This window comes from Trichechus manatus, unplaced genomic scaffold (genome assembly GCF_000243295.1).
Source record: "Trichechus manatus latirostris isolate Lorelei unplaced genomic scaffold, TriManLat1.0 scaffold00068, whole genome shotgun sequence".
In the NCBI taxonomy this organism is placed as follows: Eukaryota; Metazoa; Chordata; class Mammalia; order Sirenia; family Trichechidae; genus Trichechus; species Trichechus manatus.
The window spans coordinates 5,686,257-5,705,687 of NW_004444004.1; the positions used below are offsets into that span (position 1 = coordinate 5,686,257).

At 42.2% G+C, this 19,431-nt stretch overlaps 1 protein-coding gene across 1 annotated transcript in view; it reads right to left on the bottom strand.

The window, feature by feature from the left end:
* Positions 1-19,431, bottom strand: part of TRPC5 (transient receptor potential cation channel subfamily C member 5) — a 205,794-nt gene that overhangs the window by 57,213 nt on the left and 129,150 nt on the right. The window contains exons 3-5 of the mRNA XM_004379783.1: positions 15,874-16,210; positions 14,357-14,496; positions 9,009-9,331 (exon numbers count right to left, since the gene is read on the bottom strand). Coding sequence (XP_004379840.1) covers positions 9,009-9,331; positions 14,357-14,496; positions 15,874-16,210 — 800 coding nt within the window. The remainder of the gene's footprint in view (positions 1-9,008; positions 9,332-14,356; positions 14,497-15,873; positions 16,211-19,431) is intronic.

A 19,431-nucleotide genomic window follows, 5' to 3' on the forward strand; every position in this document is an offset into this window, starting at 1 on the left:
CCGATAAAACAAAACAAACAACAAAAAATCCTGATGCCATTGAGTTGATTCTAACTCATGGTGACCCCGTGTATTACAGAGTAAAACTGAGCTCCATAGGGTTTTCTTGGCTGCACTCTTTATGGAAGCAGGTTGCCAGGCCTTTCTTCCATGCTGCCACTGGGTGGGTTCAAACCACCAACCTTTTGATTAGCAGCCCAACGCAAACTGTTTGTACCACCCAGGAACCTAGACAACCAATAAGGGCCTTTAAAACCTGGCCAGAACAAAAAGAAGAGACTCTGATGGGGACTGAGTTTGTTTCTATGTGAGTAACATGGGGAAATGTGGGTTGAATGACGGGTGGAGTAATCACTGCTGATGAAGAAGGAGTAGTGCAAACGAATGATGGAAGGAGGTTCCAAGTGGCCTGCTAGTTCGTAGCTTTGTGCTATTTAGCTTTACATGTATTCACTATAATTGCAAGTTTACACAATAAATCTTACACATAACTTTACAAAACCAATCTTACATCTGTATTTTTGGCTACAAGCACAGACTGGAGCTTGTACGCCTGGATTGAAATCCTGACTGACATTTACAGCCTGTGTAAATGTCCTTGTAACTGCTTGGTGCCCTTGTTTTCCCATCTGTAAAATGGGGGTAATAATAATAGTATCTACCTCATAGTGTGGTTCTGAGGATTAAATGAATTAATTCATGTAAAGCTTATTTGTAATACTGCCTAAACCAAGCACTCACTAAATGTTAGTTATTTCTATTACCAGTAAACCTTGTACCTAAATACCACCTTGTTGTTTTACATTTATTTATTATCTTTTATAGATAGATAATCATCCATATGCATATCAAGTTGTACATAGTTGCAATCATAATATATAAAATTTTTGTGTGTTTTTTTAAACATTTTGGGTATAGACACTTTTATTGCATAGATGGATTGACACGGTGGCTGCAACAATGGGCTCAAACATAGCAACAATTGTGAGGATGGCACAGGACCGGGCAGTGTTTCGTTCTGTTGTACATAGGGTTGCTATGAGTTGGAACTGACTCCACAGCACTCAACAACAACACAGTCTTCATATTTATCCTTTTAATAGCTGCCTAATATTCCATCCAGTGAATACGAAGCCTGACAGTTTTATCAATGCCTTGGATAAGAATAGATGGCATGCTTCTTAGATCTTCAGATGACACAAGACTGGGAGTGATATTTAATAAATTAGATGACAAGATCAAGTTTCAGAAAGATTTCAACAACCTGGAGCAATAAGCTGGAACTAACAAGATGACATTTAATAGGGATCAATATAGAGCTTTGCTCTGGGGCCAAGTGCCCAAGTACAGGGCACTGGGGGAGGTATGAGAAAGGCCAAGGGTTTTCACTGACAGCAAGCTCAATATGTATCAGCAGAGTCACAAAGCTGGCCAGATACTTCGGTCATCCTGGGGAGCAGAAGTAGATTGTCTAGAATGATAGATAGGACTGCTACTGGACTTCATTCTTCTACTCACTTAATTGTTCAACAGACATGATGAGCACCGATTATGTCTTAGGCTCCTCTATGGTAGGTACAAGGTGCACAAAGATGGAGGTCTCAGTCTGATAGGTAAGAAAGACAAAAAATTATTAAAATACAACAGGATATGTATTGTAATGGAGATGTGCTTAGAATGCCATGAGAGACACAGAAGAAGGAGCCTGTAACTGAGAATGACGTTAGAGAGGATAAGAAAAGTTTTAAAAGAATAGGTAATGCTTTTGCAGAGCCTGGAAGGACAGGTAAGAGTTTATCAGGCTGGCCAGGTGGAGATGAGCATTCCAGCAGAAGGAATGGCATGAGATATGCAAAGGCCTTTAGGGCTGAAACGCTCTCCTATAGTTGGGGAACCTCAAGATGTTGATTATGGAGGAGAGGAATCAGAGGCTGGAGAGGCAGGGTCCAAATCACCAAGGTTCTGTGTTGTTATGGATTGAATTGTGTTCCCTGAAAATGTGTGTCAGCTTGGGCAGGCCATGATTCCCAGTATTGTGTGGTTGTCCACCGTTTTGTGATCTGATTTGACTACTCTTTGTGTTGTAAATCCTAACCTCTATGATGTTAATGAGGCAGGATTAGAGGTAGTTATGTTAATGAGGCAGGACTCAATCTACAGGATTAGGTTGTCTCTTGAGTCAATCTCTTTTGAGATATAAAAGAGAGAATCAAGCAGAGAGGGGAGGGACATCATACTACCAAGAAAGAAGTGTCTGGAGAGGGGCGTGTCCTGTGGACCCAGGGTCCCTGCTCTGAGAAGCTCCTAGACCAGGGGAAGATTGATGAGAAGGACCTTCCCCCCAGAACCAACAGAGAGAGAAAGTCTTCCCTGGGAGCTGGCACCCTGAATTTGGGCATCCAGCCTCCTAAACTGTGAGAGAATAAACTTCTGTTTGTTAAAGCCATCCACTTGTGGAATTTCTGTTATAGCAGCACTAGATAACTAAGACGTGTGTTATGGCAAAGAGGTTAGATTTTACACTGGAGAAGTTTCAGATACCCTGGCAGGCATGAAGCAAGGGGGTGACAGGATGAGACCTGTATTTAGAAAGCATGGCAGATGGGAGATTGTTTGACAGGGACACAACACTGGAGGCAGGGAGACCAGTTCAGCGGCTGTTGAAGTAGCCCTTGGGAAAGATGTGTGTGTGTGCGGGTATAGAGGATGGATTAGAGACAGATTTAGGAAGTAGAACAGACAGACTGGATGTGTTGAGTCCCAGATGACTCTTACGATTCTGGATGGTGTCATTTACTGAGATGAGAAATTACAAGGGAAATAGGTTTAGGGCGAGGACATGGAGATAAGAAGTTTAATTGTGGACATCTGAGTTTGAGGTGCCTATGGCACAGCCACGTGTGTTCAGGAAGAACCTCAGGATGAGAGCCTAGACTTCAGAATAGAGATGCAGGACTGACAAGTTAGCTTCTTGCTGCTTCTACTTTTTTTTCTCACACAAGTCCTGTGCCATCATAATGATGATGCCTTCCCAATTGCTTATCTCAATGGTAGATGAAGTCTAGGTATTTCCAGTATGGAATACGAAACTCAAGTTACCAATAGTGCAGCTATTTGATTGGCACCAGGACAGTGAGTTCGCTTTGAATTGTGTGCCCAGGGGAAATTTTTTTTTTTCTTTTTTGAACTGACGAACAGCAATGGCATGGCTGGAGAACCAGAAGGAAAAGAATGACAATAAGCAGATGTCATACTTGTTGTTGTTGTTAGGTGCCATCAAATCAGTTCTGACTCATAGTGACCCCATGTAAAACAGAATGAAACACTGCCTGGTCCTGGGCTGTCCTCACAATCGTTGCTATGTTTGAGTCCATTGTTGTAGCTGCTGTGTCAATCCACCTCATTGAGGGTCTTCCTCTTTTTCGCTGACCCTCTACTTTACCAAGCATGATGTCCTTCTCCAGGGACTGGTCCCTCCTGATAATGTGTCCAAAGTACATAAGACAAAGTCTCACCATTCTCCCTTCTAAGGAGCATTTTGGCTGTACTTCTTCCAAGACAGATTTGTTCATTCTTCTGCCAGTCCACGGTATATTCAATATTCTTCGCCAACACCATAATTCGAAGGCATCAATTCTTCTTCGGCCTTCCTTATTCATTGTCCAGCTTTCCCATGCATATGAGGTGATTGAAAATATCATGGCTTCTGTCAGGTGCACCTTAGTCCTCAAAGTGACATCTTTGCTTTTTAACACTTCAGAGAGGTCTTTTGCAGCAGATTTGCCCAATGCAATGCATCGTTTGATTTCCTGACTGCTGCATTCGTGAATGTTAATTATGAATTCAAGTAAAATGAAATCCTTGACAACTTAAATCTTTTCTCCATTTATCATGATGTTGCTTATTGGTCCAGTTGTGAGAATTACTGTTTTCTTTATGTTGAGATGTAATCCATACTGAAGACTGTAGTTTTTTTTTTTTATTATACTTCAGGTGAAGGTTTACAGAATAGTTTCTCATTAAACAAGACTGTAGTTTTTGATCTTCAACAGTAAGTACTTCAAGTCCTCTTCACTTTCAGCAAGCAAGGTTGTGTCATCTACATATCACAGGTTGTTAATGAGTCTTCCTTCTATCCTGAAGCCTTGTTCTTCTTCATATAGTCCAGCTTCTCAGATTACTTGTTCAGTATACAGTATGGTGAAAGGATATAACCCTGATGCACACCTCTCCTGATTTTAAACCAAGAAGTATCCCCTTTTTCTGCTTGAATGACTGACTCGTGGTCTATGTACAAGTTCCACATGAGCACAATAAAGTGTTCTAAAATTCCCATTCTTTGCAATGTTATCTGTAATTTGTTATGATCCACACAGTCGAATGCCTTTGCATGCTCAATAAAACACAGGTAAACTTCTTTCTGGTATTCTCTGCTTTTAGCCAAGATCCATCTGACATCAGCAATGACAGCCCTCATTCCACGTCTTCTTCTGAATCTGACTTGAATTTCTGGCAGTTTCCTGTCGATGTATTGCTGCAACCATTTTTGAATTATCTTTAGCAAAATTTTACTTGTGTGTGATATGTACTGTTCGATAATTTCTGCATTCTGTTGGATCACCTTTCTCTGGAATGGGCACATATATGGATCTTTTCTAGTCAATTGGCCAGGTAGCTGTCTTCTAAATTTCTTAGCATAGACGTGTGAGCACTTCCAGCATTGCATCTGTTTGTTGAAACATCTTAATTGGTATTCTGTCAATTCCTGGAGCCTTGTTTTTTGCTAATGCCTTCAATACCATCGGTTCTTGATCACATGCTACCTCCTGAAATGGCTGAACATCAACCAATTCTTTTTGGTACCGTGACTCTGTGTATTCCTTCCATCTTCTTTTGATGCTTCCTGTGTCATGCAATATTTTGCCCATCCAAACCCGTTACTATCCAGTTGATTCTGACCCATAGCAACTCTATAGACAGAGTAGAACTGCCCCATACAGTTTCCAAGGAGCAGCCGGTGAATTTGAACTGCTGACCTTTTGATTAGTAGCCGAGCGCTTAACCACTATGCCACCAGGGCTCCATTTTGTCCATCGAATCCTTCAATATTGCAACTCAAAGCTTGAGTTTTTCTTTGGTTCTTTCAGTCTTTCAGCTTGTGACGTGCTGAGAGTGTTCTTCCCTTTTGGTTTTCTAACTCCAAGTCTTTGCAAATTTCATTATAATACTTTAATTTGTCTTCTCAAGCTGCCCTTTGAAGTCTTCTGTTCAGCTCTTTTACTACATCATTTCCCTGTTTGCTTTATCTACTCTATGTTCAAGAGCAAGTTTCAGAGTCTCTTCTGACATTCATTTTGGTCTTTTCTTTCTTTCCTGTCTTTTTAAATGATCTTTTGCCTTCTTCATGTATGATGTCCTTGATGTCATCCCACAACTAGTCTGGTCTTCAGTCATTAGTGTTCAGTGCATCAAATCTATTCTTGAAATGGTCTCTAAATTTAGGTGGGATATACTCAACATTGTACTTTGCCTCTTGTGGACTTGTTTTAATTTTCTTCAGCTTCAACTTGAACTTGCATATGAGCAATTGATGGTTTGTTCTGCAGTTGGCCCCTGGCCTTGTTCTGACTGATGATATTGAGCTTCTCCATTGTCTCTTTCCACAGATGTAGTCAATTTGATTCCCGTGTATTCCATCTGTCAAGGTCCACAATATATAGTCGCCATTTATGTTGTTGAAAAAAGGTATTTGCAGTGAAGAAGTCATTGGTCTTGCAAAATTCTATCCTGCAATTTCCGGCGTCATTTCTATCACCAAGGCCATATTTTCCAACTACTAATCCTTCTTCTTTGTTTCCAACTTTTGCATTCCAATCACCAGTAATTATCAGTGCATCTTGATTGCATGTTTGATCAATTTCAGACTGCAGAAGTTGGTAAAAATCTTCAATTTCTTCATCTCTGGCATTGGTGGTTGGTGTGTAAATTTAAATAAGTCATATTAACTGGTCTTCCTTGTAGGAATATGGATATTATCTTATCACTGACAGCGTTGTACTTCAGGATAGATCTTGAAATGTTCTTTTTGACAATGAATGCTATGCCATTCCTCTTCAATTTGTCATTCTTGTCATAGTAGACCATATGATTGTCTGATCAAAATGGCCAATACCAGTCCATTTCAGCTCACTAATGCCTAGGATATCTATCTTCAAGCGTTCCATTACATTTTTGACAACTTCCAATTTTCCTAGATTCATGCTTCGATTCCAGGTTCCAATTATTAATGGATATTTACAGCTGTTTCTTCTCATTTTGAGTCGTGCCACATCAGCAAATGAAGGTCCTGAAAGCTTGACTCCATCCAAGTCATTAAGGTCGACTCTACTTTGAGAAGGCAGCTCTTCCCCAGTCGTATTTTGAGTGCCTTCCAACCTGAAGTGCTCATCTTTTGGCACTATATCGACAATGTTCTGCTGCTATTCATAAGGCTTTCATTCGCCAATTTTTTCAGAAGTAGATCGCCAGGTCCTTCTCCCCAGTCTGTCTTAGTCTGGAAGCTCCACTGTAACCTGTCCTCCATGGGTGACCCTTCTGGCATTTGAAATACCAGTGGCATAGCGTCCAGCATCCCAGCAACATGCAAGCCACCACAACACAACAAACTAGCAGCTGAGTGGTGGTGTCATACTTTACATCCAGTATATAAACAAGCTCCTTTTCCTCTTCTCTAAAAGCTGAGTCTTTTTGATGCTCTGGTTGAGTAGTATGTATTGTAACAGGTATTCAGCTGCTAGCTGAAAAGTTTGAGTCCACCTAGAGACACCTTGAAAGAAAAACCTGGTGATCTACTTCCAAAAATATCAGCCATTGAAAACCCTATGGAGCACAGTTCTACTCTGACACACGTGGGGTCACCATAAGTTGGAATCTACTTCACGGCAACTGAAATGAATGACTTAGTTGATGGGTTTAAAAATAAAACATAAATCTGAGTCAGGTGTCTATGAAGGAAAAAATATCAACAGGTAGAGGTAAAGTTGAGGTAGTATTATTGCTGATTTGGCTCCAGCACGACAACGCTTCTTCATACCTGAACACTCCAAGGTATAATTTCCTGTATTACAGGTGCCCGTTCTTGTCAATTGTCCCTGCTGGGCAATGATGAGACCAAAATGTCAGTTGGCAACAGGGGTGTTAATAATCACTACAAAAATTCAAGGAGGTATTGCATAAACTTCCTCAGCAAAATTCACATGAAAGGGTAATTGGCAGGGACCTGGCCTCATGAAAGCCATCTTGCATTCAGGTGTTCAATTCTGTCTAACACTTTGATGCGAACAAATGCAGTCTCCTGGTGCTCAAATCACTATGAAATGGCTCCTTTTTGAAAACAGGCTGATGTGGGTTCTGTCTCTAGAGTAATGCAGGAGAGTAAGCAGCTCCTAGTCAAGAGAGACTAGCATGGTGATAACTTGCTATTGTACATTCTTGGTTGCCAACCCATTTTGGCCTCCATTTCACGTAAGTTTGGTTTGTGCATCCAAGATTTTGCCCTGAGTTCGGGGAAGAGAGGCAGGGGGTGTGGCCTAGTGAAGGGGGCAGGTGCTATTAAAGATGGGCAATGCAATGAGCCAGCATTTTTCAAACTCTGTTCATGGGAACATCTTCCTGGAGAGATAGTTTGAAAAACAGAGGGGGAGGCAGGTGTCTGTGGCCAATATATTTGGGGAACCTTATATATTCCATCCCTCCTTTGTAGATTCACAGTGCATAGGAAAGGCTCTGAGAAGTCTTGCAGTAAAGAAACCTTTTAAACATTGTTCCAGCATTTCCCCAACTCATTTGATCATAGATCCCATTTTATCTCTATTTCCATCCCATTGAACTGGGGCTATTTGGAACCCATTTTAGGAAATGCTGCTGGAGGCACATGGTAGGGGAAGGTTAAATAACATTGTTTTTACATCTCTATCAGTGTAATTTGGGATCAAGAAAAGCCCTCGGTCTTTCCTGGCCTTTGTTATTGAACACGTTTGAGACCACTGCACTGCTGTAGTTTATACAGTCAAGAAAAAAAAATTGTATCTTAGTTTAATGGCAAAGAATCTTGCACTACCTGGGGGTCATTACTGTTAATACCAGCTATGAGTTGCACTTTCTAGAACTGAGGGTGGAGATGGACAAGGTATAGGACATCATCCAGGGTAGGCCTAGGACAAGACCTAACAAATTTCCTGAAATGTGCTTATTTTCCTTCTTTTGGCTATTTCCCCTAAAATTGATTTGTTGGAAAATAAAAGCCAGTTCTGGAAGCCTGAAAGTCCTGAAGACGTTGGACTTGACCTTACAAGGAAAAGGCACGGGAGTTTCACGTGTCTGGAGGTCATAGACAAAGAGTCATGAGCTGTCTCCTGTGTACCACATGGGAATGGGAGATATTTCCAATCAGTGCTTGGTGCTCCTTGGCTTTCAAAGTTCCCACCTGAAAGTTTAATCTCAGAAGATAAACTGACTCTAATCCCCTCTCTAGTTTACTCCTTTGCAAGGGGGTATATTAAGATACTTTCGCACTCTTCCTTGTTTTTTGGACTTGACTCAGAATAGTTAAGTTAGCTTTGGTAGTCACTTGTTCAGAGAAATGGCTTCGCTGTTTCACTTCCTTGGTGGGTGCTTTTTTTTGAGTAATGAATTATCTACCCCCTCCCCATTAATTCCTTTAAAAATATGCAGGATGCTACCAAAGTAGCTCAGAACTAACTCTCTCGAGGAGTCCCTGGGTGCCCATGTGTGTGCTTGTGTCTCTTCCCTTCTCCCCTAACCACACTTCTTATGCTAGCTCCCTGTAGTGAGAGAAGGACCTTCTTCCACTTTGGACACCTGCAGGTTGATCCATAAGTGAGCTGTGCATGCACTGTCAAGAGGCAGGGACAAAGCCGTAGACTGAACATAGGGCCAGGAAGGACAAGGTAGAAAAAAAGGCAAAACAGGGGAGGAAGGAGTCTTACGTGGAGAAGGCATTGTTCTGTTTCTCACATCGGATCCCCTTGCAGTTGTTAGGCTCATCGATAGCTCTGGTCTCATAATAAAAGTAAAGCTGGTTCAATCCGTTGGCAAAGGCCAGCAGTACCAGGCAGTAGATAAAGAGGAATTTGAGGATATCCAGCAGCATGCGCCCCAAAGAGATCTGCAGAGGCCCTAAGTGGGAGTTGGCTGTGAACAGGGATATGAGACGCAACGAACTTAAAATGTTGGATATCGCAAAGAGTGCTTCTGCAATCAGGGTCGGGTGCCACATTTCCCATTCCTCCCTTGGACGAGAACCATTATACTGAAAGAAACAAGAAGTGCACAAGAAGAGAGGCACAATGAGCATTTATAAAACTTTCCCCTCTTTCCTCCCTTTCCAAATCCAAATAAAATCACCAAAGTATTCTTCAAACATTCATATATACAACAGGCTCTACATACGGCACTGTTTGTCTTTTTTTTTCCCCACCCAATCATTACATGATGCTAATAGATAGCTCTCCTCCCCTCATTCCCATCCAAATATATACCCAGCATATACACATATAAGAATGCATTTCTGAGCAATCGCCTGGCGCAATCACCTGTGGTTTACCAACATACATTTTCTGAGTTTCCCATATTGTTGGGGAGTGTCACGGAAACAGAGCCACTGGTATGCCCAATACAGTGTGGACAAATCACCTTGTTTCCTAATGAGATTTCAAATCCGATCTACTTCTTCAATTCCCCATTTTGTTCTGAGCACCATGGACTAGTTATATTAACTGAAGGACGAGGGATCAATTCAGCCTCCTCATTGTGCAGTGTTCATCCTGACTCCCCTGCTGACTGCAGTTTGGGGCTGACACAGCATCCTTAGGACCTTTCCGTTGAATTTTTAGCAGGCTGTAGTGCACTCTACATTATTGCAAATGGCGTGTCAACCTTCCAGGTAGTGAATTTATTACTGCATCACACAGTGGTATATGGATGTATTTTTTGTTGTTGTTGTTATCGTTGTTCTGTTGACAGCCCTACAAGTTAGAATATCCCTCTAAAACAAATGAAGAGCCAGGGGGATGAAGGAGGGGGAGAGTCAGTGGTCATGGGGTTAGTTGCCCTTTCTTTGCCCACTCTTCAGCCCTATCCTGGGCTTCTGGCTCCTGCAACATTAGGGGGCAGCCTCACTTGTAGAAAGATTACTTCATTGTGGGATCTGAGCTCCAATTCAGGCTTTGTCTTTAAAACTGCTTATGGCTCTCAATTTCACCATAAAATGAGGGTAAAGCCTACTCCTACACACTGCACACACTTGGGATCCCATATCCATATCTGAAAGCCTGTGCACTCCATAAGAAGGGGTAGACGTTATAGAAATACAAGGAATTGCTTATTACCTTCTCCAGGAAAGAAGTAGATTCTGCCTGGCATTCAGTCTGAAGCATATTGCCTTGAACTCTCACATAAATATCACAATTTCACAGGACTAAATGTAAACAACTTTCCTGAGAAAATGTTGCATTTGGGTCCAAGTTATATCGGTAGCATTTCTAAAATGTGGTCAGTCCCAACAACAGAGGAAACTGGTGGTGTTAAAATCATTTGTGTGCGTCCAATATCCTTAACTGTCAAAGGAATTCGGAGAAACCTTCTTGCATTTGTGCATTTCAGCTAGACTTTTTGGTGGCCAATCAGTTTTTATGTATTCTTGGCCAAGCTTTGTATTTCTATGTTTTTCCTTCCAAAGAAAACATCCCTGTGAGGTGTAGGCATTTTTATGCCTATTTTACAAATGGAGGAACTGAAATCCAGAGTGGCAGAGTGACATGCTTAAGGTTAAGTTGGTGGTAGAGCCAGAACTAAAACCTAGGTCACTAGACAGTCAAGCACTATATCTCTTAAATGTTACTTACATTATATTTGATATCACAGCACAGATGTTCGGTAGTTATGCCTTCAAATGTTTTGAGGTATGTGTTAGTGTGGAGACACTTTGCCTGATAGTAAAACAGACCTATGTTTTAAAACTGGAAACTATCAACTGGAACATGTATAGCTCATAATTTAGGATTGTTTCTTCCCACAGACAGAACTGTAAGCACAGGAAAGTATGTGGCCCATGGGATGGTGAGCCTGGATTTGTAAGACACTCAAAAGTGTGAAAGATGTCATAGAAAGGGAGAGTACGGAATAAGGTTGGAGGTCATCTTGCATATCAAAAACCAAACCAGTTGCCTTCAAGTTGATTCTGACTCATGGTGACCCCACGTGTTGCAGGGTAGAACTGAGCTCCAAACAGTTTTCAGTGTCTGATTTTTTGGAGGTAGAAAGTTGGGCCTTTCTTCCAAGGTGCCTCTGGGTAGACTCTAACTGCCAACCTTTCAGTTAGGAGCTGAACAGTTAACCATTTGCACCACCCAGGGACTCCTCATCTTGCATAGAGCTCAGCAAACTTTTTCTGTCAAGGGCCAGATAGTACGTATTTTAGGCTTTCTGGGCCATATGATGCTTATAACAACTACTATATTTCACTTGTAGTGCTAAAGTATCCATAGACAACAGGCAAACTAATGAGCATGACAGCAGGCTGAATTTGGTCTGCAGGCCGTAGATTGCTGACCTCTGATCTAACATAGTGGTTTTCAAAGTGTGTTCCTTGGAGCCTGAGGGTTCAGTGGAGGGATCTAGTGGCCACTGGGGGAGTCAAACAGGAGGCCCAGAAGACTCATTCCTCAAGCCAAATTCAGTCTTTGAGCCCTTTTATATATTGGAGTTCTGTGTAAGTTTTGGCTCAAAGAAGTGATTCCATGGAAGAAATGAAAAGTTAAAATCCACTAATCTAGTCCAATCTTCTTGTTTATCAGGGGCAAAATCTGAGGTTCAGAGAGGTAAAGGGATTGCCTATGGTAACCCAGCTTGTATCAGTGTAAAGATTAAATTCAGGTTCCCTGACTCTTGAGGCAGTGATATTGTGAGGTAAGTGGTTTTTCTTATATTCTTTTAGATGGAATGCAGCTGGAAAATTGGCCTCTAGGCCTTTCAGAGGGGTTTTGAACTATACTCTGTCAACCCAAAAGCCAAATACAAAGAGGAATAGCCTAATATGGGGGCTGAATAGTAATAAGGATTTTGGGGAGAATTGTGTTTTGAGCCAAGTGCTAGCTGAAGGATACCAACTCAGTGGGTATCAAAGTCCAGGCTTAGTCTGGGAATGAGGTGGGGTAGATCTAGGTGGTATTATTCTAGAGGGCAAAAGGACAATTATCCCTCAATTTGTAGGGTTATCTGTGGGGGTGCTGGGGGTCAATCTTATGTTTATTTTTTCCTTTTGAGTACTTTGGATGTATGTCTTTTGGTTCCTGTTGTTGGAGAACATGTGAGGTGGAGTATATTTTTTTGACTAGTTTTTCACTTTGATAAAGAATTATCTTTAAGGCTCGCTTATCCCATGGCACTTCTGTACTGCCCCAGTACAACAGTGATCTGAAATGTTTCAAGGCACATATGGAACAGCTCTTGTAGCTTTACCGCACATAAATTGCCTCAGCCTGCTTGGGGAAGGTCATCTCAGACTGGTGTGCCTCTGTAGATGAGTGGACCAGACTCGGCCCAGTTACAAGTTCTCACACAAATCCAAATTCTGCGTGTGGCATTTCTTGATCTTTAAATTCTTCCTTGAGACGGACTCCGACTCTTGGCAAAGGTCTCCTTTGAGTTAAGTGTTTGTCAGTTGAAGGGTATATACCCAGCTTAGTTGAGCTGATTCATTCTTGTGCTCTGTGGTGGGGAAGTGACAAACTCCTTGGAAGTCTTGCCAGTGAGGTTGGATGGGTTATGTGATTAGTTAAGGCTGGGTATCTATAGAGACATTTTTCACATCCCCAAGAGTTAATCCTTTTCTTCATTTTTATTCTAAGCTTCCCCGTTTAAACAAAATCTATCAATTTTTAGGTTGATAATTTATGGGCCCTGTAGTGTATAAATACTACTTCCAAAGGAAGAAGTGTCTTTTTAGGCAAAAAGTGTTACTTAGTCAGCAGAGTGCCAGAATGACATGGATTTCATCCAGGTACATTAACCAGAGAGTCAGACATTTTCCTCACCAGCTTTTTCTTGTAAGGAAGTTGTAAGTATGCATTAAACGATCACCACATGTATAAGGCATACTCTTCAGCTCCTTTCAAAAATGTTTCATGACTGTACTCAATATTCATGCTCCACATAACTCCCAAGGTCTTAAAATTTATGCAACATGCACATTAGGAATATAAAAATGAACTAAGTTGTTGGAAATTTGGGGAGCAGCCATATTCCCATTCTGAAACTCTTTAATGTAGGATTTAGTGCCAAAAAGCATGATTGACTAGACAAGCTCAGAGACTGAATTGTCAGCCTTTCCTCATGCTGGAGAAGCTCAGTTGAAAGAGTACTACCATCCCATTGTTTAATAATCACCAGACCTGAACTCTGAGTCTGTGATTACCCAGATAAAGTGTGGTCCCAGACGCGAAGCTATTTTCAAGATAATTCAGGCTGCACATTGTGCGGCAAAAGCATCAGGGTGGTGTGTGCGTGTGTGTGTGTCTGTGTGTGTGTGTGTGTGTGTGATTTGAATTGGTAGAAAAGCATAGGCTGGGTGATAGTCAAAAAGCTGGATTCATAATGGCTTGAATGATCATCCTGGTGGTGGTGGAAGTGATGAGGGAGGCAGAGCTGATTAAAGGTCTGTGTCTCCTGCAGTGACATTTCTAGGGTTCTGCTACCTGTCATATAAAGAACAGTTGAATAAAGTGGGAATGTTTAGCTTTGAGAAGAGACAGCTCAGCAGGTTAGGGAGAGATGACGTCATATCGGAAGCACCGTCATGGAGAAAGAATAGCAGTTCTGTATGACCCTACAGGGAAGAAGGATTACTAATGAATGTGTCACAGGGAGAATGATATTGGAAAAATATAAAGTAACATTTTTTAATGGGTTGAGAGAGGCTTTCGGAAGTAGTAAATTGAGTGAATTTCCTGTCCCTGCCCTATTGAAGCATTGGCAGGCCATCCCTTTAGCAGGGGCATTGTAGAGAGGATTTAAACACTGATTAGATGAGTGAGTGGCTGAAGCCCCTTTTGCCCAGAGAATCTATGAAGCTAAAGGATTCACTGGTAATTGCTCCATTCTCCACTTTCTTTGATTAGGTAGACACTGGTTACAAACCAATGAAGGAAAGTCTGTTTATACACATAGATTGGGACTGTTATCAGCACTTTTTTGCTAAACCTTTTATGCTCCAAGTGCTAAAGCTTAATGTAACCAAAATCATTGCTTTAGAAAGATGGCAGACATTCCAATTTACCTTGACATAGGCCACAATCTTCAAGGAAATCGTTGCCAGGTAGAGTGAATTCATTGCAAAATCCATCAGGTTCCACCAGTCATGGATGTATTCAGTAAATCCACCATCCCACATTTCCTTAATTTCCCCCCAAATGAAACCTGAGGAATGGAGGCAAAAGGTTTATTTCTACACAGGGTTAGTCCTGGCCATCACAGCAGGATCCCCACAAGTGAAGAAAGATGAAATTAAGGAATGAACTGGGGTCAGTGGAGTGAAACCCCTAGAGATAGTAATCACTTAATTCTCTTTCTTTACTACCTCACCTCCCAGTCTTGAACTTGCCAAACCTGATAGCCTTTACCAGAAGATGATCATATGTTGTACTTTTCTGGGTATTACTCGCTTTTAGTATTTTTACTATAATTACTGGAATGCTGTTGCAATTTTGGGTGCCTGGTTCTACCACCCTCCCCATTTTGGAGTGGGAATAATTTCATCAACAAATTAATTAGATCAATATTATCCCATAGTTCCTTAGTTTCTACTATGTGCTAAAGGGAAAACTTCTCAATGAGTTTTTGAGGTGAGCAAACTGACCATGGACCAAATTACTGGATGTTGGGGCTGAAGCTACACAGTGGGGCCCCAAATAATTTAGTATTCTCTTTTCTCCTCTCATTGTGTAGAGTTTTCCTGGAAATCTGCCTGATGACATAGATTGTTCCTTTAGCCTTGGCATGTGGAAACCTTGTGGCTGTGCTTCTATGGCAGTGCTTCTCAGACTTTGATGTGCATATGAATCATATGAGGATCATGGTAAAATGCAGATTCTCATTCCATAGATCTGGGATGGGACCTGAGATCCTGTATGTCTAACAAGCTAAGCTCCCAGGTGATGCTGATACTACTAGTTTGGCAACAAAACTTTGAGTAGCAAGGGCTTAGAGGATAGTAATGTATAGAAGAGCCCAGTGCAATCTAAACAATGCATGGAGACTACTGATAAAGCTGTTCTTACCATGATGTGTGTGGTATGAATTTCCCAGGTTCCGCCCCTGAATGTGGACTCAGTATCCAAATAGGATATGGACCCTGAATGAGTGCTGGGATTGTATGTAGTAACCATGAGAAAGCAGCAGATCCAAGTGTCCTTGGTTATGGGAAAGATGGCTTTGAATAGGCTGATCAGCACTTGCCCTGCCTAGCTTTACCTGAGGCCCGACTGGACTGACATTTGGCTTTCCATCTAAACCAGTTGACAGACAATACTCTGTCCTTGAAGACATTAGGTTAGCAGAAGCAAGTTAGGCCCTGGATACACTGCCAATCTTACTATGGACCATGCAGTACTGAGTGACCAGGGCCTGGGGCAGAAGGGAACACATTTCCAAGACTCCCAACAAAGGACTACCCTAGACTACCCTACAGCACAGACGGCAGGTGCCCTAGTTCAGGGCCAGTACCGCTGCCTGTCCCATTTCTTGAGAGGAAATTGTAAGGAAGTTTGGCCATAGCTCCTGGCCCCTTTGACTCACCTAGAACCCAAGGCAATATCATCCATTCCACGACAGTTGGAGGCGGGCCTTGTACATGGAGATCTGTCCTGACAATATGCTGAGAAGCCAGAAGAAGCATGAAGAGGAAGGTCAGATAGGATGCTGTGTGGCAGATAAACTTGATAAAGGGTTTCTTGATGAACAGTCCAAGGTTGCTCCTGGGTGAGATCAGGTAGGCTATGGACAGCATGGGAAACAGGAACCCAATGGTCATGCAGGTCAGAAGCTTGACTACCCAGTGTTTCCGCCGCCATCCAGGGAAGCCATCATACCATAGGGTGGCAAGTAACTGTTGGCAGTTAGGCTGAGCAACAAACTGGGAAAAAAAGAAAACAAGTTAGGTATATGGAATGTCCAGGGGAAAGTCTACAGTCATAATACCTCTCCTAGTTTATAGCCAGCCTGTGCAAGGGACTGCATAGCCAATCCCAGAAGAGGCCTGTTTTCTAGGTTCCCCTGAATGAGTCTACTCTGGGACAGCTCTACATGTCAAGATATGAGCCTAGTTTTCCTTAGTGTTGATTTTTATTTCATACACAGTATTAAAAAATTCCTCTCTTCCGTCTGTGCTTTGGCATGCCTCCTTCTTCCCCTCCCATGGTGTTAGAGCAGTAATTCCCAAAACCTGGCTCTGCGTCAGAATCATCTGGGTGACATTAAAAAAAATCCTGGTTCCCAGGTCACACCACAGACTTACTAAATCAGAATCTCTAGGGGGCAGAACTGGGGCAGCTGTTTTACAAAGCTCTTCTGGGAATTTACATATCTCTTACCAGGGAATCATGGGGCTATTTCAATCCAAATTGATTGACTTTTCTCACTCCCCTAGTCTACATGAGGTCATCAATAACTTTGCACTGTGTTTGGGCAAACACAAACTGGCAGGGAATAAGTCCATGCCTGTGGCTATGGTTTGAAGTTGAAATGAGTTCCACTTTGGATTTTGTCTTTTTTCTCCTTTGGTTTTGAGCACCTCATGGTTGGCTAGCAATGAATCAGGTTGCTACTTTGCCATCTATTTAACACCCTCTCTAGTCTAGACATGCAGAGGAGGAAAAAATATTTGAGGCCCAACATTACAATATTGTATACCAACCCAGCTGGGATTTTATTTAAATGCAGTCTACAAAGTGTCAGTGATTAATAATTAAGGAATCATCAGCATTACAAGTCACCCTCCAGCTGCTACTTCCTGGTAAGTGACTCAATAGGGAGCTCAACTGTCTACCATGATTAAAAATTCTGCTTACATTTGGCAACACACATTTCCCCTGGCTATGCATGGGGCCGGCTAAACAGAGCTGCATTATATACCTTATTAGTGCAAAGGTAATGAACTAAGCCTCTTTCATCATTTACCCAACACCCAAGGTAAACATTAGCTCACCTTTCCTGTTATAAGGGCAAAGGTCACCAGCTTCCCACCAAAACCATTTTTCTCCTACTTGAACCTACAGTTGGACTGTATCTCCCAGTCTGCCTTGCAGTGAGGTGTGGTCACGTGAAGTGAAGAGGAATGATGTGTGGCATTTCCAGGCCTGGCCTATAGAAGTCTTCCATGAGTGCTCCTTCATGTGCTTTCCTCCCATCTGGATGACTGGAATGTGGTAACCCAAGGTGATCTAGGGGTCTTATCATCCTGTGTCCCTTTATGACCATGTGGAGGAGAACTGCCCCTGCTGACCAAGAATTCCTATCTTGGACTGTTACATGACTGAGAAACAAAGTTCTATCATGTTTGAGCCATTACATATTTTGGGGTCTAGCCTACTATAAGGGCCCTGGTGGCACAGTTGTTAAGCATTTGGCTGCTAACCAAAAGGTCGGCAGTTTGAATCCACCAGCTGCTCCTTGGAAACCCTATGAGGCAGTTCTACCCTGTCCTATAGGGTCACTATGAGTCAGAATTGACTCGACGGCAAGGGGTAGCCTACTATAAAGCAGTTTACTATTATGGTACTACCAAAAATATTTTCATCCTGTGATCTTTCCTTTGAGGGTGTTCATGATCCCCATTGTGTCCTCATATCACCCTTCCACACATTCACATGCATAAAAGACAGAAACCCATAGTCCTTTCTACTCTTCTTGACATGATAGCCCATGTCAAAGGCTAGGATGAAAAAGTCCAAGGAAAAAGTACAGAAAAGTCCAAGGGTATGGCAAGGCATTTGGATGCAATGGAAAAAGCACCTGTCTGGGAGTCAGCAGAGCTGGGTGCTAATCTGGCTTTTCCTGTGTAACTTTGGGTGAATCACTTAATTTTTCTTAATCATCTGTAAAACATTGGAAGGAACACAGGCTTTGGAATTTGATAACTCTTCCTCTAGCTAGCTGTGTGACCTTCAGTAAGTTCCTTTTCTGCTTGGACCTCGTTTACTTATGAAATGTTATTGAATGCCTGCCAAGTGCCAGGATCTAGGGATACAAAGAGGAGTAGGTCACAATCCCTGCCCTCTAGGAGCTCACAGTCTAGTGAGGGAGACAGACGTATAAATAATTATCAAATAGCATAAGAAGTGCACTGAAAGAGATAGGAACGAGGCATAATGGGAGCCCAAATGAGGAACAAATCTGAACTGCTCAGTGAAGGTTTATGGAGGAAGTGATACCTGAGTGGAGCATTAAACAACATGTAGGAGTTGGCTAGGAGCAGGGGAGGAGAGGGAAAGGAAGTAAATAGCCAAAGCAGAGGAATAACTTGAGTAAAAGCATTGAAGTGAGAAACAGCATGACTTGTATGGGGAACTAGAGCAGTCTGAGGTGGCTGCAACTGAACTTCAAGACTGTGAACATCAAGATACAAGTCTGGAGAGGTGGGCGGGGGTTAGATCAGATCAAATTATAATTTTTGGCCATTATAAATAGTATGGATTCATTCTAATGGTGATAGGAAGCTATAGGAAGCATATGTATGTGTATGTATGAGTGTGTGTGTGTCTGTGTGTGGTGAGCAGTATAGTAGAGTGGTTAAGATTGTTGACTCTGGAGCTAGACTGCATTGGTTCAATTCCTGGCTCTGTCACTTATTAGCTGTGTGACTTTGAGCAAGTTATTTAACCTCTCTGTTCTTCAAGGACATTGTCTATAGAACGGAGATAATAATAGCATCTACTTTACAGGGTTGGTGTGAGGATTAAGATTAATTACTACATGGTGCACCAGCCACTCCATGTGTGAAAGATGTGCAAGTCTGCTTCTGTAAAGGTTGCAGCCTTGGAAGCCTTATGGGGCATATCTACTCTGTCCTGAAGGGTCGCTATGAGTTGGAATCGACTCGACAGCAGTGGGTCTAGACTACATGTGCAGCACTTAGAAATGTGCCTGGCATATAGTAAGGGCTCATAAAATCTTGTTGTTGTTGTTATTAGGTGCATTGAGCGGGTTCCGACTCATAGCGACCCTAAGAACAAAAGAATGAAACATTGCCCGGTCCTGCGTCATCCTCACAACTGTTGCTATGCTTGAGCCCACTGTTGCAGCCACTGTGTCAGTCCATCTCATCGAGGGTCTTCCTCTTTTTCACTGACCCTCTAC